Source organism: Patiria miniata, unplaced genomic scaffold, assembly GCF_015706575.1.
Source record: "Patiria miniata isolate m_02_andy unplaced genomic scaffold, ASM1570657v1 HiC_scaffold_7, whole genome shotgun sequence".
Taxonomy (NCBI): domain Eukaryota; kingdom Metazoa; phylum Echinodermata; class Asteroidea; order Valvatida; family Asterinidae; genus Patiria; species Patiria miniata.
Genome location: NW_024037074.1, coordinates 45,361,930 through 45,385,733, shown reverse-complemented (window position 1 = coordinate 45,385,733; position 23,804 = coordinate 45,361,930). Strand labels below are relative to the sequence as shown.

General features: G+C 41.2%; 2 protein-coding genes across 3 annotated transcripts; both read left to right on the top strand.

Annotated features, from left to right (window-relative positions):
- The first annotated feature begins 1,388 nt into the window (after window positions 1–1,388).
- LOC119745967 (cytochrome P450 20A1-like) lies at window positions 1,389–10,257 on the top strand. 2 transcript variants are annotated; one of them, XM_038222689.1, is made up of 12 exons: window positions 1,389–1,660; window positions 2,082–2,170; window positions 2,719–2,768; window positions 3,741–3,910; window positions 4,093–4,238; window positions 4,698–4,865; window positions 5,524–5,602; window positions 6,315–6,488; window positions 7,100–7,220; window positions 7,872–7,983; window positions 8,691–8,755; window positions 9,122–10,257. In XM_038222689.1, exons 2-12 carry the CDS (start codon window positions 2,099–2,101, stop codon window positions 9,372–9,374), a joined length of 1,410 nt encoding a protein of 469 aa, XP_038078617.1. In that variant the 5' UTR covers window positions 1,389–1,660; window positions 2,082–2,098; the 3' UTR covers window positions 9,375–10,257. The 2 variants fall into 2 exon arrangements, with proteins under 2 accessions (XP_038078617.1, XP_038078618.1); XM_038222690.1 differs by having other exon boundaries at window positions 2,079–2,170.
- A 2,835-nt stretch (window positions 10,258–13,092) lies between these two features.
- On the top strand, window positions 13,093–23,075 carry LOC119745728 (cytochrome P450 20A1-like). Its single transcript, XM_038222274.1, has 12 exons — window positions 13,093–13,246; window positions 14,507–14,645; window positions 15,496–15,545; window positions 15,841–16,010; window positions 16,279–16,421; window positions 17,217–17,384; window positions 18,103–18,181; window positions 18,448–18,621; window positions 19,193–19,313; window positions 19,468–19,579; window positions 19,930–19,994; window positions 21,088–23,075. The coding sequence occupies exons 2-12, from the start codon at window positions 14,574–14,576 to the stop codon at window positions 21,338–21,340; spliced, it is 1,407 nt and encodes a 468-aa protein (XP_038078202.1). The 5' UTR covers window positions 13,093–13,246; window positions 14,507–14,573; the 3' UTR covers window positions 21,341–23,075.
- Window positions 23,076–23,804: the final 729 nt, after the last annotated feature.

The window sequence follows — 23,804 nt, the reverse complement described above, 5'->3', positions numbered from 1 at the left end:
TTATTCGCCACATTCATTAAATCTATACTCCATTAGTATAAAAGAGCCCCCTGGGATGCTCTAAGAGAACCTCTTGGGATGCTGTAAGAGAACCCCTGGGATGCTCTAAGGGTACCCCCTGGGATGCTCTAAGAGAGCCCCCGGGATGCTCTAAGAGAACCTCTAAGGATGTTCTAAGAGAACCTCTTGAGATGCTGTAAGAGATCGAGCCTCCTAGGATGCTCAAAGAGAACCCCCATGGGATGTTCTAAGAGAACGTCTTGGGATGCTCTAGGAGAGCCCCCTGGGATGCTCCAAGAGAATCCCCTGGGATGCTCTAAGAGAGCCCCTGGGATGCTTTATAAGAGAACCTCCTGGGATGCAGGCTCTAAGAGAGCTCTACGAGAACCCCCTGGGATGCTCTAAAAGTGCCCCCTTAATGGCATGCTCCAGTAAGAGTGCCACCGGATGTTCTAAAAGAACCGTCCCTGGGATGCTCTAAGAGAACCCCTGGAATGCTCCAAGAGAACCCCCTGTGTTAGAGAACCCCCTGGGTTGCTCTAAGAGAACCCACTGGGATGATGTAAGAGAACATCCTGGGTCTCTGAGAGAACCCTGGGATGCTCTAAGATTAAAAGAACCCTTTGATGCTCTGTATATGGAGTAACAATAAGGCATTACAGAACCTTTTTTTGTTTTGATCTTGGTAGAAATCATTAAATTTCAATACTTGAAAGTTGCTTTATTGTTGTTGTTTGTTTGTTTGTTGTTATTTCGTTTGTGTTTTTTTTTATCTCAATATCAATTTCGTGAAGGAGGGTGATAGAGGTCACGCATTCGTGTCTGCTGCATTATGCATAATCTCCTGTTGTTGTATGGGGTTTGGAATCCAGGGAAGCAGGGTGACCGTTTTAGCCGATTTTCGGCTAACTTTGACAGGATATTTGTTAAAAAACGAGTTTGACAGAAAATTGGACAGAATGGCTTTTTTGGCAGATTTCTGGCAGAATTATGTAAAAATGGTTATTTGACAGAAAAACAGCAAATTTGAACAAAAAAAGTGTACATTTGAAATAAAAAGCTTCAATCCTTTCAAACAAACCCTTGCATAATGGAACAGGTTGGCTGGTCTAGGTGCTGAGGTTCACTGGGAAACGGACTTCCTCGTGGCCGGATCCGGCCGTGTTTTGCCTGAAATTAACCAATAATTTCACATCATCTTTATGTGACTAGATTGTTTATTATGCAATTTGGATCTTAATTAAGGAAATACTACCAATCTGCATGTGATTTTAAGTGTTTATAGTGTATTTCGAGTAATTCTGGGGACTGATTTGGCGTATTTTTGATAAATCTGACAGATTTTTGATGTGCATTTAGCAGAATTTGGCTCTGACCTTACGGTCACCCTGCCAGGAAGTGATGATGCCCTGCAGCCGATTTCTATCTAATTCTCGATGTGGCGCAAGTAGAGTTACGCCATAAACTAAAGTTTCGTGAAATCGGCTGGCCTTAGCTAGCTAGCTTCCCGGGCCGCCTAGCCTATATATAGCTAGTCCGACAGTGCATGTGCTAGTGTCGTGTGAGACGTGTGCGCACTAGTACTGTAGCTTTCGTGTTGGGGAGTGTCGACATAAGAGTTTCAGGAAGTGCCCATCAGATCATCTTCACAGCCAGAAAGGTTATTGAATGATCGCTGTTTGATGTCTAGAATAGATCTGTGCTGTAGTGCTAGTGGTTGAATTTTCACAGATTAGGGGCCTATATCTGCAACCCAAAAAATAATCATGCGCAGTTACTGGTTTTTTTTGTACTTGTTTTTTGTGTGTGCCAACATAATATTGTTGTAACTTCGTATTCACAACATGGGAATCAGACCATTTTACAATTTCGGACTTTATAATTTATTTCCCTTTAAAAACAATCCAGAGCCACAAATCTGAAAAAGAAAATGTATACTCTGCAATAAAATGTTTGAGACATGTTAACACATGTAAAATAATAAAAACAAAAAAGGAATATTCTTATTTTGGGGGGGTTGGGGAAAAAAAAACTTAGAAATGTCGCCATCTCATGTAATTTTCCTTTGGTGTTGACATCAGGATCCAAGTTGCTCAGCATGCTTGCCTTTGCCATCTTTGCCGTGACGTTTGTGGTGGCGCTGATCATCGCCGTCGTTTACCTATATCCGGTAAGGGAATTAGATGACTGACTAATCAGACCCCTCTCATAGACAGCCATCTTCCTAGGAAAATTACAACTGCGTGTTCAACGCCAATCAGTAATCGCGCAGTGTGCAGCCTGTTCTGAACACGCGTGCATGTTGCTCGCAAGAACGGTGCAGCTGATAGCACCTCACGAAAATTTGACGACCAAAATGCCAACGCATGTGACAATCTGTAGGAAGTGACGTCATATGAGAGGGATCTATTGCCAAGTGGGAGAGACACACTGTCTGTGTGTACTGGCTCATTCATGGATGGTGCAAAGTAAGCATGACACATCCATCGGTGTCTTTGCATGAGCATTAAGTGTCATAGATCATCGTTCGACTGTCCTCTTCGGTAGTCTTCCCTAACTTTCCCTTTGTAAGACTTGCTGAGGGGGTGCTTGTGCACAGAGTGCATGAGCTTGAGACATTTTGTCCCAAAACAAACATGAGAAAGGGATTTCAGACGAACATCGTGTGAGCTGGCTCAATTTTGGTTTTAATCATCGATCTGCACTGGTTTCTTTCAGGGATCAGCTAAGAAGAGCACCATCCCTGGCATGGACCCCTCAGATCCAATGTACGTACCAGTAAACAACATCTTGGAAGGGTATCTTGGAAGGTGGTATTCTTGGAAGAGATATGGGGAAATTTAAGGGGTAGTGAAGATTAACCCTTATCATCCTGCATCCTCCAAAATGAGTCGGGCATTTTTGGTGGATTCAGAGGATTGGGGAAGAATGGCAAACTATGTGTCGATCAGTTCAAGGTCATAGGCTGTATTTTGCCTTGTTTTATGCTCAGCCATATCCGCACTGCTCCTTGGTGTCATTGGCACTGCCTCAACAGTAGTTGGAGGATTTTGAAGGATTGAGGCAGTAGTCTCGCCAATAACAAATTCAAGAAGCAACGAGGATTGAGGCAAAATCCTTTATTTATTTTATTGTTTTGACTTGGTACCAGTTGGAGAATTTTGCAGGATGAGGATGATTCCTAGCAAATAGGACATAGGAAGTTCAGGTGAATAAAATTTGGCCAAAAGTCTGCCTTTCAGCAAAGTGTACCTAGCACTTGGGTATATGGCCAATAATGCAAAACCAAATTTAACCATATTTTTTTCACATGGTAGAGAAGAGACTCTGCCATCAATTGGATGTGCCAACTTCAGCTACAGTGTATTGAAAGATGCTTGACTCACCAGCCAAGTGAATTAAGGAGCTTAAACAAAAACAACGTCATTGAAGTGCTATAAGCCGGTCAGTAATGATACTGATTTGGAGGGATTTGGAGGGCCTTAATTGGAACCTCACTACAGACTCCTATACTTTGGTCTGTGTACTCGGTGGCATTGCCAGTGCCCTCTGATCATACTATAACCATGATAACAGTGAAAATTCGAAAAGTTGGAGTGAATTGGAAAGTGTGACATACATGTAACAAGGGATAGACGTACAGAGTGAATTGTTCAGATATAAAGGAATACCGTTGGACTGCTAAGGGAGGGCCATTAACATGAAATTAAGTATGATTTTTTGTGTTATTTTTTGAACAGGGAAGGCAATTTCCCGGACATTGGAGCTGCAGGAAGCTTGCATGAGTTCCTCATGTACCTCCACGAAAAGTTTGGACCAATTGCTTCCTTCTGGTTTGGGCCAAAGTACACCGTCAGCATCGCCTCGCCAGAGCTCTTTAGGGAGCACACTGGGCCATTTGATCGCCCTCGTAAGTTAATACAACCTTTTAAGCCGTGTCTGCGCAGACTTTTTTTTGTTAAAAACGGGTTTTGGCTAAATCGAAGACTTCAGTGTGCGATAGCTGCAAATGTAGTTTATAATAAAGTTAGGCTGTGAAATTTGCAGTGTTAAATGTTGATTAATCCTCCTTTTGTTTTTTCCTCCAAACAGCTGAGCTTTTTGCTCTGTTTGAGCCCTTGATTGGCAAGAATTCTATTCAGTTTGCAAACAAGGCCGACGGCAAGAGGAGGCGCAACATCTACGACGTCCCTTTTGGGCATGACAGTGTGAAGTATTTCTATGAGACTTTCAATGAGGTATGAATAATGAAGTATTTTATCCTAGAATCGAGCTGATGGCAACTAGTGATTATTGACCTCGAAAAGAAAATTGTTTTCTCCGTGTGCACACAATGTACATGGAGAAATTTACTCCCTGTACACTATATCTGTCCTCATAAAGTGCAGTTTGTACACCCTGTACATTCTCTGAATGTTTACATACTCTATGTACTCTTTATGCCTGCAGGATGTATACTCTGTATATTTTCAAGATTCTGTGCACAAATAGTTAATTGCACTTTTAATTTTAGAACTTCAGTCGGTATCGAGATACATATCGTGTGCACATGAACATGCGTGGGCCTACATGTATGGTGCTACATACATGTAGGTACTCACAAAGTTTGATTGAAGCAGCAGATTTGGGTCACTGCAGATTTGATCCATTTTTTACCAAACATAGAAACACCGGTAGGCATACTTTTCACATTCCAGGTAGCCAATGAGCTTGTGAAGAAGCTGTCTTCCGTGCCTAAAGATGAGCATCTGCCACTGATCCAGTATTGTCATGCCATCGTCATCAAGGGCCTCACGCAGACATCCTTTGGGGATTACTTTAAGGATGATGCCAACATTCTCAAGTTCCGCCACTCTTATGAAATTGTGAGTACATGTTTATGTTTCTGCAGAGTTTAACTAAATTCCATTGGAGAAAAGCCTGTTTTTTAGATGGTTCTCCCAAACCTCCCAATGTAAAGCCAGTTTTGTTATTATCCATTATGCCAAGTATTAAGTCGATCAGATTGGTAAAAGTGCACAAGTGGCATGGTAGAAGAAAAGCGTATTATACAAAGCCCATGGAAGGAGTCTGAAAAAGAAAAAAAATTAACAAAAACAATCTTAACGAAAACAAAGCTGTTTCGGCTGACTTGCAGGAACAGTTAATAGGGAAGGTGGGTATAAAATGCGGTCCAAAGCATCAAATTATGTCCGACCCCCCCCAACCCACCTCCTTGCTTCAAACGGGATCACACTCTCTCAGATAGAAAGCTTGGAGACATGCTGTACAATATTGGTTTGAATAGTCTAGACAACTATCAGGACCAGCTCAAGTCAAAATACGTTCCAAGAGAAATTTGCTGTATTTGAAATGTGTTCGTATTTAGGATACTTCCCGAGTATGAAAATCTTGTGAATTACACCTTGAGGCCACAAAATTGTTTTACTGTTTTCCTGAGTATATGTATTAACCACAATCAGGGTTAGAGGGGAAGTCGTGGGAATTTACTGAACCTTCTGGTTTTTGTTAAATTTGTTTCAGTGCTGGAATGAGATGGAAGCCAGTCTAACGGAAGGTCTGCCAGAGGAGGGCACTGAGAGACACAAGAAGTTTAAAGAAGGTAAATTTTGATTAAAACTTTTGCTGTTTGCTGCATGAATTCTGCTCTTCTAACGGTCTCACTAAGTACTTGTAATGGGTTTTGTCTGTCAAACACATGTGTCTGACAGAGCCTCAGTAAGGACATGAAATAATTTGCAGGAAAAGGGTTAAAAACCATCTTCATGCACAAACAAATGCGAAGCGATTTGTACAACCCTAACCCCCTAGTACTTCCTCAGGACTACCCTGCTAAATCCAACAGAGTCCAACCGGACTTTCCTGTACAATCCACTGTGCCTCATTTTCAGTTGTCTGCTGACTCCAACGGAGTCCAACAATGCGTTTTAATGTGGTTCAGTTGCCTGCTGAATCCAACATTTTGCATCAGGAATGTACACAAGGGGTTAACTGCTCAATCCAACAGGCTCCATCGGGTATTTGACGTAGTTGGATCATGTTGGGTTCAGCAGGGTTAGGGTTAGAAAAGTTTTGCAGTGAAAAGTTGAGATGTTAAACTTGTTCAAATTGGCTTGTTTGAGAGGCAGGAATGTCTGACGATTTTGAAGGATTGAGGCACTGGGTATCCTTCATTTGAACAGAAGTGCCGGATTTTGGAGGATTGAGGATGGTTCTTAGCAAAAAGAGGTTAGGGCTAATTAAGGGGGTACTTGTGCGTATGTATAGGGGATGTACTGAACCGTATACATGTATACTTCCAACTCCTGATGCAGCTTTGGGGTACCTTCACAATTCTGTCCGAGATGTGATCAAGCAACGCAAAGAAAATCCGACAGTCGGGCACCAGGTGTTCATTGACGTGCTGATTGAGAATGAGCTGCCTGAGGATCAGGTACTAGACGACTGCATCAGCTTCATGGTGGGCGGATTCCACACATCCGGATACCGTGAGTGTTTTGTGATTTAAAACTTGGTTGGAATTTTTGCAGACAAAAGCCCTAAAAACCATGTGACTGTAATCAGGCATGCAACTTTTCCTCGGAGCCACTGATTACCTCGTTTGAAAATACTTGAAAATGGCCAATATTTTTGCCAATTTATCTCAATCCTTAAAATATTTTTGAGGTGGACCTACATGTACGTACATTAGATTTTCCGACTAGCACTGCTCTAAGTATCCCTTAATTAATAAGTGGGGCCTCGTAGCCAAGCGGTTAGAGCGTGGAGCTACAGAGTGCAAGGTTGGTGGTTCGAATCCCAATCGGACCAAAAACTTGAAAACTCTCTCTGACGACCCAACAGTAAAATTGGTACCCGATTCGTTCAGGGAAGGTAAGACGGCGAGAGGAGAGGACTGGGCCCCACCACTCATATGCCGCGCCCAAGACACAGTGGACCTCTACCATCCCACTGCCCTTATGGCCAGTAATGGCTATGGGACCTTTACCTTACCCCTAACGAGGAATCATTCGCAATGATCTACCGTTTATGGGACGGTTTATTGGACGACAGAAATGAATCATAACTGACACTGTGGGCTCTCCATGTCTTTACGCAGTGTTGGCATGGACTTTGTACTTTCTGGCGACCCATCAGGAATGCCAGGAGAAAGTGTACAAGGAAGTCATGGAAAGTGTTGGCAAAAATGAAGTGGAGAGTTCAGATCTCAAGAGTCTCCCGTAAGTTCTGGAAATGTATTTTTTAAACATATCGATGATGTTCATCAAATTGTTGTTACCTTGATTGCATCTCAATTTGTACAGCGGTGGCTATTAAGTCCTTACATCTCGGAAATGCTCACAAATGATGAAATCCATGTATAGTGATATACATGTAGATACATGAAGCTGTACCCTGCAAATGTTTTGGAGGACTTTGCTGTACTGTACTCAAAGACATTTGTTTTTGGAGTAGCCACATTTTTGTGGAGTAGCCAGGCATATACAATGTACAGTCCGACAAGGCACTGGGATAAACTCCCGAAGTGAACAGTCGGCTTATAACATGAACGTACAGTAATTCTGAGATTATGCAAATAAGCAAACACTTGTAAGTGTGTAAAACCGGAAAGTGGTCTCTTAAAGCTATAACTCCAAGCAACTCTCTTTCGACAGTCTGTTCCATTTGTAGTATGATACAAGGTTGCAATTGATCAAGTTCATTGAAGTAATTCTAATCTGATTCCATTATCTTTAAGAAGTTTCAAGTAACAGCACCTTCGTTGGCCCTTATATGTTTGATCAACATGATCAAAGTACTACTGTACATGCACGCATCTCTTATTTGCATCAGGTTGTCTGCCATTAATATTTGGTTGTTGGTTGTCATAGATACCTGCGTCAAGTGCTGGAAGAGAGTCTGCGCGTGTCTGTCCTTGCTCCATATGCAGCCCGTTTTCAGGACAACGAATCGCAACTCGGGGGTCACGTAATTCCACCAGGGGTAAGTAGGCAGCTAAAGATGGCACTGCAACTTAAATGTAGTCACATGCATGTAGATAATTTCTTGAAAGACCTTCGGACTCATTTTGTTCTGCAGTTGGACTAATTGCCTGTAATCAAGTGTATGCAGCCAATTTGTAACTGAATTTGCATTATGGGAAGAAGGCGTGTTAGCTTTGGCACCTGAGCTTTGGCACTTTAGCTTTGGCACCTGAGCTTTGGCACCTGAGCTTTGGCACTTTAGCTTTGGCACCTGAGCTTTGGCACTTTAACTTTGGCACTTTAACTTTGGCACCTGAGCTTTGGCTCTTTAGCTTCAGCACCTGAGATTTGGCTCTTTAGCTTCAGCACCTGAGCTTTGGCACTTTTGCTTTGGCACCTGATGAGCCTTGGCACTTGACACAAATGGAAATCAGTGCATGTTTTGCATTTTAATTGCTGAAGGCATACTTTTACTTATTCACCAGTCAGTAATTTGACAACAATGTGACCGTTGTAAACAAACAAGGAATATCAACTAACGCTTGATTTGGACTTACAGCTTTTAGAGTGCCACAATATTGGCATTTATCTGTGAACCTTTGTCATATCATTTTGGCTTTTATACAGTTTTGATTACGAGTAATACCTACCAAATTGTATCTCGTACCTTTGCCTTTTCTTAAGAAATAACTTTAAGGCCATTTGACTCGTGTGTGACTTTTTCAGACTCCAGTTATCCACGCTCTTGGTGTTATGCTTCAGGATGAAGAACTTTGGCCTGAACCAGATAAGTGAGTTTTCATTGACTAATTAGACAGGTGTGGTTGGAATGAACTCATAGTACAGGGGAAAAAATTAATGTAAAAAATAGTTAAAAGACTTGAAATCACGCAAGTTGCTAACCGTAAGATCTTGTGGGTTCGATTCCAGCCTGTAGGGCTGCAGTGCATACGTTGGCGCACGGAGCCCGTTGGGTAATACAGGTGGCGCTAAACATTCCGGCATATGATTTTGCTGACATGATAAAGATTTTGTTGATGCCCGTACTTTTGATGGGCTTGTGATGGTGACGTGAAGACTTGTAATGACTGAACAGTAGGCTTGACTTCAACACTGGAATGCACTAATGAACTTTTGTCGATCTAACTTCTCATCAGATTTGACCCGGAGCGCTTCAGTGAGAAGAGGTTCACTCCACGCCACCAGGCCGCCTTCAAGCCGTTCGGCTTTGCCGGCAAGCGCGTCTGCCCCGGGCAGCACTTCTCCTACGCTGAGGTGACCGTCTTCCTGGCCATCCTCTGCCGCGCCTTCAAGTTCAACCTTGTACCCGGGCAGGTGGTGGAGCCAAAGCATGCCTTGGTCACCTCACCCAAGGATGAAATCTGGGTGACGCTAGAGAAGAGGTCCTAGGCCAGTGAGCCGTGCCCTCTCTTAGAGATGCATACCTAATAGGAGGATAGCAACATTTGGTTCGCAGAAATTACTCAGATTGTTTTCAGCAGTCCCCTTCATTTAATTAAACAGAGTGGGTTCGCTTTCTGGGCTTTACATTATAAGTAAGTAAGATGCGTAACAACTAACCTGTTTTATCTCAGTGGCTACTTTACATTTAAAAAGGCCAATGAGCTGTGTCCTCGCTTAGAGATACCTGCTTGGGAGGATAGCAACATGAGGCTAGCACGAGAGGCTATCAGAAAGTACTCAGATTGTCTTCTGCTATGCTCTCCATTTCAATAAATATGAGTTGAGTGGTTTAAAGGGTCGTTTGCTTTTGGCGCATTATAATACATGTATAAGCAATTAGGGTGCATAGTTAAATAATATGAGTTCGGTGTTTTTGAAGGGTCGTTTCCTTTTGGTCATTATATGTTTTTAAGCATGATATAAAGCATGACAAATAACCTGCTTTATCTCGGTGGCTACTGTACATTTTTAGATAACAAAGAACATACACAATTTTGGGGGTCTCGTATTAACTGTATTTTAATGTGTTGCTCATGTACATGTATGTGAACAGCGGCACCCTATGTAGAAACCATTGAAGCAGTAATTGAAGCAGTTACGTATTTGTTACCAACGTAGAACAAAGTGGACCTAGATCGGTGAGATGTGCCCCCTCTAGATGCATAGCTGCTCGGGAGGCTGGCAAAATGTGGTCTGAAATTACTCGAAATTAATCGGCATTCGTCTGAAGTTTAATAAGCACGAATTCAAGATTTTTTGAGGGCACGGAAAGGGGTAGCCTATTGTATTGAAGCAGTTACATATTATTAATGACAAGTAGGATCGAGATCAAGGAGACTCCATGCTCCAAGAGTGGCAAACCTGCATGGAAGTCAAGCAAAATGTGGTAAGCAGCACTTACTTGCCTCTTTCCCAGCAGTATTTTCAGTTAAATAAAAATTTATCACTAGGCATTTGTCAAGCTTTAATGAAGCAGTTACTTATTACCGACCAAGAATAAAGAGGAGCAAGGTCAAAGAGCAACTTGCCCTAAACGAGTTGCATTTTGCTTGGACGTAAATAGTGTGATGAGCAGAAATTGCTCATACTTTTTCCAGTATTCTAATTTTCTTTGGTAAGGAGGAGTTTAAATCATGTAGTTACTGATTATACTCACCGTTGCTTTTTAAGGTACAACAAGGCTGTGTCGAAAGAGTTCTGGTTTTCAAAACAGGAAGCAGGCAAATGTTTGGAAAAGTATGATCCATTTGTTACTTTGTTACTATTCTATTATTCAGTTCCCAACAATTTTAATTTGAATTTGAAAGTTGAACAAACAACATTGATTGGAGCGGGGTTAGAGCCTGATTTGTAATATGTTTTTCTTATTTTCTTATGTTTATTTGGTACAGCACTATGGAGTACCGAAGTGAATACGTCACACGCACAAAATGTGTGTAAAAAACAGCGCGTGATTCAGCCCTATCCGGTTCGTTAGTGTGACGTCACCTCCAGCACTTTCTGCACGATTTGAACCGGATGTTAACGCAGTTCGAGCGTTTGCAGCCAATGGGCGCTAGTAATCAGTGGCGTGCGCGCGTGTATGACGTGTTTACTAACGAACCGGATGCCCTATGCCAAGAACCAACACGCGCGCGTACTCCATTCGTTTGCACTACATCTTCTGGTTCTAAATGACGTCACACTTAGGTACTCCTTTGGGAATGCCTTACGAGTAATTCTATTACCTAGGCTACTACCGGTTTTTTGTACTTGTATACACTGCATACTCGACATAATGCAGGCCTGGCCGACTTTCTATACAATTATGGATTTCTTCTTGCCTTTTTTATATTAAAAAAAAAATGTAAAATTTAACAGAAATAGGTGTAGTCGGTTGGATGCAGTTCGACGAAGTTGGCATATATGATTGTCTTTTTGAGGTGATGGGCCTACGTGGTGGCGATCGTGAGCAACTCCATAAATTGGAATTTGTGAAATTTTAAGATCGTGAGTTTAATGTATACGACTCAAAGAGAATATTTAAATATAGGTTTTAATGGAGGAACACGTCTATCTTACATCTATACATTTTTGTCCACTCCTGTATTTTGATATTGCTCTGTATTTTTTGGTTAAATTTGGTGGTACTAAACGTTAGCAAAATAATACAGAAAACTGTGTGGTTTCCCTGTTGCAAATTGTCTGTTTGGCCTGTGAAACGGGTCATTGTAGTTTTGTGCTTTAAATTAAATAAAACCCGCATTTTGATTATACTCAGTGAATCGGTATCACTGTGTCTTTGCCTCAAGTTGTCCAGCCATGGGCGTCGCGAGGGGGACCCCCCCCCCCCCCCCCGACAAGCCACACAAAAAAATGTAGTCATGCCCTCGAATGTAGTCAGACCTGAATCAAGTCTATAAAGTATAATTGTTAAACCATTCCGAACAGCGTATACATACACAAAGCGTGTGCAAAAATGTCCTGCCTCTATAAATAACTATTGATATGTGACATGTCAGTAGTACGGAAGCGTTTAAGGGACATAATACCAACTAAAAAAACAAAATGAAAGTCATAATAATATGCATTATTATTCAGTCATAGTTTTATTATGACATCTTAAAATGAGTTAGTATTAAGTCATAATTATTATATGTATCTCATAATAACGACTTAGTAATTGTTACATCATAATTAAGACATATCTCATATTTATGACATTTTTTGTATAGTTATGATTTATGTCTTATAATAATGACTTATTTATAAGTCAAAATTATGACATATCCTATAATTACGACTTAGTATCAAGTCGTAATTACGACTTATGATATCTCATAATTATGGCTTAATACTAAGTCATTATTACAACATATAAGTCATAAATTGACTTAGTAATAAGTCATAATTATGAGATATTTTCATATTTATGATTTAGCAATTACTAAGTAATTATGAGATACAAGTCATAATTATGACTTAATACTAAGTCATTATTACTAGATATAAGTCATTGCAATGACTTAATAATACGTCATAATTATGAGATAAAATATAATTATGACATTTCTTTTTTGTTAGTTTGTACGTGTCCCTTTTACGCTTCCGTACAGAAGCCATGCAGGCCTGTAGGACGCGAATATTTTATTTACACAATAGTACAGGGTACCCATTTTTCAGGCGACTTGAATCACGGTTATAGGATTGTAGAGCGCCGCGTAGCGGCGCCCTACAATTATGTAACCTTTTACTACGCGCGCGCGCGCGTATACTCTCTCCACATGTGTGAAAGTATATAATTTATAAATTGCAGGGCTTTTTCGAGCACCGCCGTTGCCTAGTGGTTTAGGCATGCTTGCTAATGATCGGAGGTCTCGAGTTCGATTCCTCGCGCTGCCCACAAAGATTTTGCTCTTTTTTTTTCAACAATTTAAAGTTGTATCTTAAAAAAAAAAATTTTCAGTCGGATACTACTTGTATAGCAGCAATTTCCTTCTTCTTTTCCTGATCTGAGGCTCTGGAGGATTTTTTTAAAAAGGGAAATAAAGTCCGAAATCTGTACCAAGTTGAAAAATAGTAGCCTCCACTCAAGCCTGGTTATAAAAACCAAGCCCCATAGGAAAGCGCACAAAGTACCCCAGATAGTTGTGTAAAAAAAAAAATATCGCCTGTAGGACAAGGGTCGTGTAACTCGTTCCGCATGGTGGATGTCACAACAAGTGTACAGTCTGCATTTATATCATATCAGTGAGCAATATACTTAGGCCAACAGTTACAGCTGTTGCTGCTCAGTCAACTCTTTTCAACGAGCTGGACAGGCCGGACAATCTAGATAGGTAAAGTATGCCTTTAGATAGCCCCACTAGTGTGGCCGTCGGTATGCTGCGCTGAACCTCAAAGGTTCAGCGCAGCATACCGACGGCCACACTAGTGGGGCTACAGCGCAGCATACCGACGGCCACACTAGTGGGGCTAGCCTTTAGAGACCATCGGTTCAGCGTGTTTCCCAGCATTTCTACGAAGTCGTAAAATTATTATTAGGAATAATTTTATAATACAATAATGTATATCCGATCTGCAGGAACTTAAAGATATAGTCCATCATTTGTAATTTGTGCATTTTGTTCGTTTGAAGCAACAAGTGTTCAAAATCTAATGAAGGATACTGAACAACTAACCTGATGAAGTTTCAGCTCAGCTTCAGCTGTATATTCCGAGAGAAACAGCATTCTAGGATCTCAATTTCAAATCAAAAGTTGCTGAATCATGTTTTGAATTGTTTTGAATTGCAGCTATACGCGATGTTGCGCACTGATCCGACGAATTATAGCAACCGCGCGCGCCTGTGCGTCGTGCCAATGCTTGCGCGCACTGCGCCGAATAACAAAACGAACTACTAATTTAAATGTTCCTACGGTGCGTCTTAAGACGCACCGATGGAAAGGCCTTCTTTCGTTGATTACTTCAAATAATAGCTTGCCAGAAAGATTAATTTCACAGGGAGTTTAGTCCACTTACTATCTTTCAACCAAGTATGTTTTTCAACAATAATACGCCAGTTACTTTTTCGGATGGCTGCAAATCAGTGATGGACTATAGCTTTAAGGTGGCTTTGGGGTATTGTGTACATGATTGTATTTCACAATGTACTGCTATGTAGCGCCTGCAACCTGGCAGAATTCACGTCAAAAACGACCTGCTCCCGCCCTGCCCCTGCCCCTGCCCCTGCCCCTGATCTTGTGTAGTAGGCCTAAATAAAGAGTATATACGCATATTTGGGGCAATAATGATGCACCTTGTTAACTTATTCACCGTATTGGCCATGCATGTCCTTTAATTAATTGGCATAGCCTATAATAATTATTATGACCCTGTACAAACTGAAGCCTGATAGCGTTGTTTATTCTTTTATTTAATTTGTTTGTTTTAAATGGGAATCAGTATATATAAAGCAACGTTGATGTACGTAGTGTTTGGCAAAAAGCTAAAAGGGCCGGAACTTAATTACAAGGTACGTGGCGTTTTTGTACATCTGTGAATGATGTACCGATATTTGATGCTCAGTATTCGGTGTTGTTGTACGTACATAATAACAGATGCCAAGTTCTTGAATTTTGCCAGTGGAGTTGATCGACGTACCACCTGCCCCGAACAGACACCAAAATGATAAGCCTTGCCCTACTCGCTGTGACGATTGTGCTGGTCTTGGTTGCTGTCATTTATTTGTATGGCGGGGTAAGTTTTTAACAAATTTGCCACCCGATTTCTCTGTTAATGTCTCATCATCGGTTACAAACGCGGGTTTGGGAGACCACTTGATGCTCATGACGCGCCATAACATCACAATACAGAGTGAGTGAAAAAAAGCGAAACCCGAATGTTGGGACCATTGTTTTAGTGAAGTTCTGCATGTAGCACTTTCAAAATCTTGGAAGTAGGATATGAAAGCCCCATTCACTTAGCTTTCTTTTAGTACAAGAATCATTCAAATCACTCATGTATTTTTGAAGTTACGGAATTTTAAACACAACCACCGTTTTAAGGTTCTGTCCACGGATCAGTGTTCTTTCAGCAAAACGAAAACAAATCACATAAGGATGTGTGTGAATTGCTTTCGTTTTGCTGAAAGAACGCACACCTTTTTGTGCTCCCTGGACAGAAGTTTTAAAACGATGGTTGTGCCTAAATTCCGTAACTTGATAAGGACGGTGAGCGATTTGAATGATTCTTGTACCAAACGAAAGCTTTTGAATTGGGCTTTCATGTACAGTCCTAGATTTTGAAAGTGCTACACGCAGAACTTTAATAAAACAATAGTCCCGACATTTGGGTTTCGGGTTTTTTTTTTTACTCGCCCTGCATAAGCAAGAAGTAATGGTTTAAAGATTGCCATGTTCAGAATTAGCTTTGGTCAACCATTACCACCCCTAGCTACACAATACTCTCTACGGTATGCATTTCTTGCCATACAAAAATGTGCTCAACATACGTATTCTGTGATATTTGGTCATTGACCCCAAAATTTTAGGGGTTATAACCCAAAATTATTTGAGGTAAATTCACATATTTATTTTTTTTCTTTCAGGAATCATCGAAGAAAACATCTGTCCCTGGCATGGTTTTAACTGATAAAAGGTACAATGTATGTGGACTCCTATGAAGTCTGGGTAATGGGGTGGGACATCAAGTGAAAGGGGGAATACCGGCATGTGTTGCACCTCAACTTCCTTTTACTAAAAAATATCACCCAACGTTGTGCATAACAAAATACAAAAATCACAAGCACATCACCATTTAGTGAGAATTACGAATCAGATTGCGCGCTGAGCTAAGTTGCGCTGTATTTGATCGATGAAGATCATAGTTCAATGATGAACATCGTACTTCAGTGCAACCTGAGTCGTCTTATATTTTCTCCACTAATTCATAGAGAAGGCAATTTGCCAGATATTGCGGCTGCGGGTGGCATACACCCTTTCCTGGCGAATCTTCACAAGAAATACGGACCGATTGCCTCATTGTGGTATGGAACTAGGTACACCGTCAGCATCGCCTCACCGGAACTCTTCAAGGAGCACATTGTCCTCTTCGATCGCCCTCGTAAGTTAACTCGTGACGCTTGATTAGTTTACATGGAGTACTCCGAAGATCTTCTTCTGAGACAAAATATTCGTAACTTGTAAACAAAAAAAATAAGGGCCCCAGTGGTGAGGACTGAAAAGGAAAAGATCCGATGTTCTACAATGACTTCCATGAAACCTTCGACGAGGATATTATTTTCATATTCCTCCATCAAGACATTGTATATAACCTACGTGATTTAGATGTGAGGTCTGTTTCAATTTCTGAATTCCTTTTGTTCATTTAGCCGAACTCTTCGAATTATTCGCGCCTCTGGCCGCCAACTCCATTCAGTTTGCAAACAAGGCCGACGGCAAGGGGAGGCGCCATATCTACGATAAGCCTTTTGGCCACGAGATTCTGAAGTATTTCTACGAGGCTTTCAATGAGGTATTGCCTTAGTACAACGTTGTAATATGGTAGACACAGTATTGGTATTACAAACTCATCCTGCGGGACTTGCATGTCAGGGCCTCGATCAAGCCTATAACGAATCCGAGCTAATGAGTACTACATCACGATGCCCCTTCAACGGATAAAACGTTGTGCTCGTTAATACTGAATTTTGTATCCTTGTGGAGACATTTCTTTGTTCTCGTGTAGTAAAGTTTTCGAGTTTGAAATTGTAGCTTCAAAATGCTCTTATTTTAACCAGAATTAATTTCCTTGGCTGAAATTTGGACTTAATATCCCATTTTTAAAACTCTTCCATTTGCGACAAATCAACCCACCTTGGAAATTCCTAGTTTAGTAAAATCCATATATCTATTTCTTGAAAACCTTGTGGAGATATCTTTTGTTCCCTATTGTGTGCATGTCTCCAGGGGGCACGGTGTATCAGATCGCTTTATGTGCCAGTTGTCCGTGACGCAGTAGTTGAACAAGATCTATCACACACAGTTTGCCTTTGGAAGGGCCGTCGTAATATAAATGATAGCGTGGCCTGATTGGCCAATAGTCCTGAGACATGTATGACGTCGAACTTCGTGTACTTGTGCTTTCCTTAGGAATCCTTCCCAGTTAGGACAGCGCACATTTAAACAAAGCAAGCATGACGTCATTATGACTCAGGTCTATTAGCATTACAAGCCTTAACAAATAGCTAGGACATACCAACAAAATCATTACAAGGGGGGTCGAACTTCAATCCTAAAGTCCATTCGCATTTCATTCCTCGCATTTCAGTCAGCCAATGATCTCGTGCGACAGCTTGCATCTTTGCCAGGGGACGAGCATCTCCCGGTGATCAAGCACTGCAATGCCGTCGCCATCAAGGGTCTTATGCAAACGTCGTTCGGAGACTATTTCCGGGACGACGCTAACATCACCAAGTTTCGCCACGCTTATGAAACGGTGAGTTGGTCTTTTCTCTCGAGCGTGAGTGAGCCCCGCCCGCCATGTATACCACAAATCAATCGATCACGATGAACCGTCCAGATTCGTGGAGCGGAATTTGACTTTCTAAAAGACCTACGGTTTCAGGATGGAAAGCCACGACTGTCCTATGGTTTCTTTATACGAATACACCACGGTTTGACAAGAATATGTACGGATTGATGAAGAATATCGACGGTATTACTAAGAATAATGATGTTAATGCCACTGTTGTCTGCGATTGGGCAACGGATGACCAAGGTTCTCCTACAAATAAAACATACATCTTCGTTAGCAGAACCCCAAGCATATCCGTAGGACATTCGTATCGAATTCGTAGAGATTTCGACCACGAATGAGCTACGGATCTCCAAGAATATGCATTACACCATGTAGTGAGCTCTGTAATTGTGCTCGATATCATCCGCACTGCTTCTATGTCATCGGCACTGCCTCAACCCGCAGTGAGCATTTAAGGATTTTGAAGAATTGCGGCAATGATCACCCCTCCGCGGAACAAATTCAGGAAGTAACGGATGATTTTGGAGGATTGGGGCTGCGTCATTTTTCATGGTGGCAATTGGAGGATTTTGCAGGGTTGAGGATGGGTTTTAGCCAAGAGGGCAAAAGGGGTTATGGTTAGGGGTGATCTTTATAGTTTTCCTTTTGATAGCATAATTCGTGTGTTGGATTTTAGTGTTGGGATGACATGGAAGCCAGGCTGACTGAAGGGCCGCCGGCTGAAAGCAGCGACAGAGACAAGAAATTCAAAGAAGGTTAGCTTAAGATCACTTGCCTCCCAAACGTGCTAACTACCAAGTTTTAGATTGCGCGCCTCTAGAATATAACTCTTGTCAGTACAATGTAGATGTATAAATGAAAGAGCATAACATCCTAAATACAAGATTTTGCAAGAATGTTCAGAAAAATACGTAACGGTTGGAGATTCCATTGCCAATTAACCACTGAATCAACAGCTTAGTCATTTAAACCTGAAGTTTAAAAACACCGCCAACACCACTTCAATCCTCGTATAACGTAGCTGTGGCTTACATGCACGATACTGTTCGTGAGGTGGTGAAGCAACGTAGAGCTAATCCAACAGTCGGGCACCAGGTGTTCATTGATGTTCTGATTGAGAATGAGCTGCCTGAAGATCAGGTACGAGACGATTGCATCACCTTCATGGTGGCAGGATTCCACACCTCCGGATACCGTACGTATATCTATTTACAGATTGTAACTATAACACAATAGTTTTTTTTATAGTAAATTTTTAATGTTGTTTACCTTCGAAGCACTATATGCTTGCTTTTACTAAATTTAGAATTACTTTGGTAATTGGAAAAGCGCATTTGTTTAAAAATGTGTTCGCTATTTCGATGCAGAAGCGTTTATTTTTATTTTATTTCTTTCTAGTAATGAAACCAAGGATTCCTAAAAAGTACCCTAGGCACTGCAGCTCGAAAACCTGTAGAGAGAAGACAATGAGAAAAAAATACAGTTTTAGAGGTGGGAGGAAAAGCCCAGAGGAATATTCTGAGGAAAACCCAAATGCCTGACCGGAATCAGGCAGGGACTGAAAACCCAATCCACATATTGGCCAAGGCAGGAGTCAAACCCGGGTCACAGCGGTGGAAGGCGAGGAAAGTACCGCTACGCCAACCTGACGTCCTTGCCGAATGTTTAATCCTTGCCGAATAAAAGATAAATCACATTATATATGTAGACTATTCACTGTTTTGTGTTGCGGTGAATAGACTTTTTGTGCTCGCTCTATTTTACAGTTATGGCCTGGGCCTTGTATTTCCTGGCTAAACACCAGGAGTGCCAGGACAAACTGCACCGGGAAATCAAGGAGATTGTCGGTTGCGACGAAGTCGAGAGCTCACATCTCGAAAAGCTCAAGTACGTATATGTCTTAAGACGAAGAATTGCTCATACGGCAGCGCTGCACTCATTAATTGATTAATCATTGTCTTAGGGGAAGTATTTTGAGTCTTTTTCACTAACACAAATTGTGTTATAAAACTTGAGCCTATATAATTATCTTCTCCCCCAGTTATCTCCGTCATGTGCTTGACGAGAGTCTCCGCGTGTCTGTGGTTGCTCCATACGCAGCACGTTTTGATGACAACGAATCGGAGCTTGGAGGCTACGTCATCCCTCCTAGGGTACGTTTCTAATCTTTATATATATATTATCTTCGTATTCTCTTCGTATACGAAGAGAATACGAAGATAATCAGTAACATATACGGCTATTTGAGCAGTAAAAAAAATACAGGAAATGGAACCAAAACAAAATTAAGCTTGTCTCTGATCAGCTTCCACTCGTTCATGCTATATTTTCCTGACCACTCGATTCCATATTTTATTGTTGGCAACTTCAAATTGCATGTTGTTATATGCACAAGTACTCCCTCCGCCCCCCCCCCCCTCAAAAGATTTTAAAAAAAATCAAGAACCAACGTCTTTTCAGTAAGTTCTATCATTCACTCCACAAGATTTTGTGTTTCATTTAGACTCCAGTTTTCCATGCGCTCGGTGTGGTTCTTCAGGACGAAGAGTTGTGGCCGGATCCAAAGAAGTAAGCTGACAGAAAAAAACAACCACCAGAATTTTCCAAAAAAAATAATACTAATAATAATAATAACTCTTTTCGCCCCAATAGGGTGACTTTCCCATAGACTTGTGCACAAACCTAAACTGTCACCTAACCCAAGTTCACCTTATGTTTTTTCCACGAAATTTAGTATTTATACTAATTGGACCATGAGGAATCGATCTATATGGTTAGCGACATCAAAATTCCTTGTCCTAAGGGTCGTTTTCATAAAAGGGCGACAGTTATTTTGTCGCCTCAATAAGGTGTATCGCCCTATTGTGGACGGAGTTCGCAAAACCTGTCGCCCTATTACAGTAATAGTAGTAATAATGGCAGGAAAAAAATACACCAGAATTTTCAAAAAAATAATAATAAGAAGAAGAAGAAAGAAGTGGAGGATATAATTATATTATACAGACATTAATGGAGACTGACAAAACAATAGGAATGTCAATGCAAATTAAGTTTTGACGGCCACATTTTGGCAAAATCTATCCCCTACTTTCTATGTTAATCCTACCGTGGGACCAGGTACACCGTGCAGACTTTAATGATCTGCTTTTAATTGGCGGGGGGGGGGATTAAAAAGACTTCCTTTATTAAAAACATAATCATCAAGGTTTGATCCACGGAGAAGTCTAAACAATCTCGATCTACATTAATCGTGCATCGCGGGCTTTTAATCCAGACCAGGCCGAAGGAAGAACTATCATGAACTGGTTAATTTTACGGACACACATTAACCTCGGAGTGACATAGGGTAACACGTTACAGTCCCTGTGTTTAATTTATAGGAAATGATATTATTTTAGCCATTGGCCCAAGCGGGGTTAAATTAACATCGCGCTTTAGGTAGGGAATGTAGCCGGCCATACCGAAATAATGCAATGTTACTAAAAAGTCCGAGTGCATGATCCAACAGCAATTGTTCCTAAGTTGGAAGCAACAACCATTTTTAAACTGAAATGAAAAGCGGCAGGTCAGGCAGGTAAGGTCGGTTAAAGTTGACGAGCTCTTAAACCAGTAGCATATCCGTGAAAATGACCTAACGTTGTGAGCATTATGGCCTAACTAGATTCGATCCGGAGCGCTTCAGCAAGGGGCGGCTCACGCAACGTCAGCAGGCAGCCTTCAAGCCCTTCGGCTTCGCTGGTAAACGCGTCTGCCCCGGGCAGCATTACTTCTACGCCGGGGTCTCCACCTCCCTGGCCATCCTCTGCCGCGCTTTCAAGTTCAACCTCGTTCCCGGGCAGGTGGTGGAGTCCGTCCACGGCCTGGTCACTAAGCCCAAGGAGGAAATCTGGGTGACGCTGGAGAAGAGGAACTAAGAAGCCTCATCTTGCCGAAGTGGGGAAAATTGTTAATAGCATAGCAAACGGCAGTGTTGTAGTCGAAGTAGAGTGTATTTAGTGAATCAAGTAAATCACTGGTCAATTCACAAGTCCAGTCACAATTAACAGGTTGTTGAACAGTCAAAAAAGAAAATCTCACTGTCATTTCAGCGCTTTGTGAGTTGTGATACATGATGTTTTGTGGTTACCTTGAGATAGAAATGCGATGATTTGTGATTCATCACAAGTTCCTTGATTAAATAGTAATACATGCAAAGTTTTCACACATTGGTGTTAACGTCAGTACGTGCTATATGCATACAATAGACGCTGAGTAAATATATATAAACAATGTTAAATTCCTTTTATTTGTAATGTAGTACATTTGAATTTATAGATAATGGATTTAATTTTTGAATTGGAATTTTAATCTGGGAACATTGAAGGGGCGTACAAAACCACTAATTATAGCACAATGTGCCGATCGTATGTGAAAACAAAAGTGCAAGGTAGGATCATGCGGAGTAATTATGTTGTACTAATAGTTAAAGAGGAAGTCTCTTTTTTTCTGAACTGAGATTTTTAAAATCTGAAGCGTAAACTTCAAAATTGTCATGAGGTCAAGCAATGTGCTGTGCTGTGCTGAGGTTAAACACATTGTGCTGAATTGAACGAATGTAGGCCTATAATGAGCTAATTGCAATGTTTAGGTTTTTTTTTTCAATTACAGTCAGTTCGGTCATTTTGTTTGGGTTTTTCTAAAGATAAATGTTCCTTCGTAATTTTGAAATTCATGCATGATCATTAAGTAACCAAACGTTCCTGCGAATGTTTATTACTTATGCAACTTCAAAGTTCTACGCTGTAATGTTTACGGTTTTTGAATTGTTCCACGGGTGAACCAATTTCAAAACCATCATGAAACGTGTGCTTAAATGAAATTACAGCCCGGGCTTTTGCTCTCATTTCCTTGCCTCTATTGTGTACTATTTATACATAAACAACATTTATAAACTCATTTGGTGTCTAATGTGAATACAAAAATTAAAAACATTAGGCTAAATGTTTCGCTTGTTCGTAAGAAATCCATCTGTACATCTCGGCTAAGTAGAGGTCCGATTCCAACTCCAGGAGTCCAGGGACGCCGTTTGGAGATTTTGTAGATGGGGCAGGCATCAGTGATGTGCTCCATGGTCTGGATCTCTCCACACACACAGCCCTAATCTTCCCGTCTGTAACATCGTAATGGACTTGACAAACCAGAAGCAAAAAATGAAAAGGTTTCGAAACTTGTGATTATCTGACTAGAATTTTTAAAGCTATACATTAGCTACACTTCCAGGAAATTCCCAAATCTATTTTAGCTTCAGAGCCCGGCAGATCAGAAGGCAATCAAACGAAACCAGAACGGCACCGAGGCCGCCGCGCCACTGACCTACTTCACCGCTGATGAGTGACAGCGCCCTCTCGTGGTCAACATACATTTTGCAGTCGCTTGGTGGTGCTATTTGAGTAGGAAGTGAATGAGCGAGGTGTGATCGCGCGCGATGAATCGATCGTGAACACGACATGCCATGACACTGCAGTGTACATGTTGTAGTGCATCAAAATCACAACTGGGCCTAGTCTAGTTTTAGACACTATTTTGGAGACGTGGCGGTACGGTGCAGAAGCGTGCCTCATGTGCGACAGCTCTTTGAGCTGAACGCATATAGTTTGGAATTCACGGTAAGTCAATACAATAATTTTTGATCGTTCACAGATCAGAACGTTGTCAATAATAATTGTCATTATTGATAAGTTGATGTTGGTGATTGATTTGACTTCCTAAGCCATTATCTGCGCAAATAACTGCTTGACTGAGTGCATTTGCACAACATGCATGCACAATCAAATGTCAAAATCAAATGAATGAATATATTTAATTTAGGCCTAAACAAGAATTGTGGGAAGAGAAAAGGGGTAATCCTTACTTTTAGGACACCTCTATTTTTACGAGTTCTGTTCAAAACTGTCTTTTGCAGATGTCTGTCCAGTACCAAAGTGACTTTTGCAGGCTAAAGCAGTCTTTAGAAGTCAAGAAGGTGTCATTGCCAATTGTTCAGATGTGCCACGAAGTATCAGAATGTCAATTTTGAGTGTCATTTAGTCAACTGTTTTGGCGAGTCTTTCCCTTCCTATATAGGAACGGGGTCCTAAAAGTAAGGATTACTAGAAAAGGCACAGATGTTGATCCTTTCTTCATGTTCTTCTGCTTCCCTCACCATGCTCACTGCCTGATTCCTTCCTCCATGCCAAATCACTCAGTCAAACAGTATGTGCGATATTAAAGACATGAATGATGAATCATGAATATGATGCTCATAAATAAGATAGCATAAGCAAGGAACAGAAATGGTGGACCATCATGATCTAGCCTAGCCTGAGTAATTTGGGCCCAACTTATCGCCTTTTTAACATT

What these genes read in the sequence shown, in the direction of transcription:
- LOC119745728 (XM_038222274.1), top strand. Translation starts at nt 14,574, where the DNA reads ATGATAAGCCTTGCCCTACTCGCTGTGACGATTGTGCTGGTCTTGGTT. An exon ending in GCTACGTCATCCCTCCTAGG is followed by an intron (nt 19,580 to 19,929) that starts GTACGTTTCTAA and finishes TGTTTCATTTAG; the next exon opens with ACTCCAGTTTTCCATGCGCT. An exon ending in TTGTGGCCGGATCCAAAGAA is followed by an intron (nt 19,995 to 21,087) that starts GTAAGCTGACAG and finishes TGGCCTAACTAG; the next exon opens with ATTCGATCCGGAGCGCTTCA.
- LOC119745967 (XM_038222689.1), top strand. Translation starts at nt 2,099, where the DNA reads ATGCTTGCCTTTGCCATCTTTGCCGTGACGTTTGTGGTGGCGCTGATC. An exon ending in TGGGCCATTTGATCGCCCTC is followed by an intron (nt 3,911 to 4,092) that starts GTAAGTTAATAC and finishes TCCTCCAAACAG; the next exon opens with CTGAGCTTTTTGCTCTGTTT. An exon ending in GTCACGTAATTCCACCAGGG is followed by an intron (nt 7,984 to 8,690) that starts GTAAGTAGGCAG and finishes TGACTTTTTCAG; the next exon opens with ACTCCAGTTATCCACGCTCT.